The sequence below is a fragment of the Orycteropus afer genome, unplaced genomic scaffold (assembly GCF_000298275.1).
Source record: "Orycteropus afer afer isolate SDZICR_OR568_19922 unplaced genomic scaffold, OryAfe1.0 scaffold00026, whole genome shotgun sequence".
In the NCBI taxonomy this organism is placed as follows: domain Eukaryota; kingdom Metazoa; phylum Chordata; class Mammalia; order Tubulidentata; family Orycteropodidae; genus Orycteropus; species Orycteropus afer.
In genome coordinates this window covers 9279240-9280944 of record NW_006921613.1, presented here as the reverse complement: position 1 = coordinate 9280944, position 1705 = coordinate 9279240, and the positions used below count along the sequence as shown (strand labels likewise).

Genomic DNA, 1705 nt, shown 5'->3' with positions numbered 1-1705 from the left:
TTTTTTTTTTTTTTTTGGTGGTATAGTGGTTAAGGTATATGGCTACTAACCAAAAGGTTGGTGGTTCAAACACACCAGGTGCTCTGCGGAAGAAAGACGAGGCAATCTGCTTCCATAAAGATTTGCAGCCTTGGAAACCCAATGTAGTTGCTATGAGTTGGAATCGACTCAGTGGCAATGAGTTTGGTATTTTTTTGGTGTAGCATGTATATGGAGAAAAATCACACAATTAACTGATGGGTTTAAAATAAGATTCTTGCATTTCACTCTCTTACACAAAAATAAACATATTAAGAATTAAATGCCACACAAAAAAAGAAGAAAACAAAAGAAAGAAATTGTAAGACTAAAACAAGAACACATGTGAATTTATCTGACCATGTCATGAAGAAAGTCTTCTTAATAATTATAGCACTAAATGAAGAAAAACTCCATAAAAATTATGCATCTATAAAAATAAAAATTGTACACGCCAAAACAGAAACTGGTTAAATATTTACAACAAACATTACTGTGCACAGTTAATATTTTAAATACATAAACATATCTTATTTAAAAAAGGAACACTTCAGAAATCACAGTCAAAACTCATAAATAAGCAATTCTAAATAAAAAAGTACAAAAGCTAATAAGCAAAAATTCATTATCATTAGTAAAAGTATGAGGTTTATAACATTTTTGCCTATAAATGTATAAAAATTAAAAAATATGATAATATGTAATATTGGCAAGGGAATAAGTAAGCACTATTGTTACAAATATAAATTGATCTCACCTTTCTAGAAAACAATAGGATAATATATATCAAAATTCTATAATTTTACATTTCCTTTCCTACATGGCTCTACTTCTAGAAATTTATATTAAGAAACTAATCATGGATAAGCAAAATATTTAACTCCAATTTGTTCATAAAAGCCTTGTAAATAATGGTGAATAATGAAAACTAACCTTAGTTAGTAGTTAATAAACTACTACACTAGTTTATTTATGAAAAATACATGTAAAGATAATGTACAGTAATATTTATGGATGAAAAATTTCATAACATATTTAATGAATTAGAGAAAGTATTATATTTTTGTGAAAATATAAATTTTCAAGAAAGATAAAACATAAATTCCTTACCATTATCTTCTTTTTCTTATAGTACTTCTGTAGAAATTCCTTGTGTGTTTTCAACTGTCCATAAGAAACTTCAAAAAAAGGAAAATTCACAATATTTATATATATCCTTTTAAAATGAAGAGAAGTTTAAGTACTTTAAAGAAATACACATGAAACTATTAAACGTGATCAACTAGCTATTTTGATAAGCATAATGCTAGACACACTAAGATGAATGAATTATTGGTACTATTATATTTTCTGTTTCCTTTTGTTTTTCTGAAATGTCACCTTCTAACTTAAATATCTATGTTGTTGTTAGGTGCCATTAAGTAGTTTCCAACTCACAGAAACCCTATGTACAACAGAATGAAACACTGCCTGCTCCTGCACCAATCCTCCCAATTGTTACTATGCATAAGCCCATTGTTGTAGTCACTGTATCAATCCATGTTGTTAAGGCGCTTCCTCTTTTTCAATGACTCTCTACTTTACTGGGAACTCTGGTAGTGTAGTGCCTAAGGCACTTGACTGCTAACCAGAAGGCTGGCAGTTCAAACCCACCAGCCACTCCTTGGAAGGAAGGTTGGGCAATCTA

The 1705-nt window shown here is 29.6% G+C and overlaps 1 protein-coding gene across 1 annotated transcript in view; it reads right to left on the bottom strand.

The window, feature by feature from the left end:
• The window catches only part of FAM227B (family with sequence similarity 227 member B), a 318111-nt gene that overhangs the window by 277079 nt on the left and 39327 nt on the right, over positions 1–1705 (bottom strand). The window contains exon 4 of the mRNA XM_007935308.1: positions 1129–1196. Within this exon, the coding sequence (XP_007933499.1) occupies positions 1129–1196 (68 nt within the window). The remainder of the gene's footprint in view (positions 1–1128; positions 1197–1705) is intronic.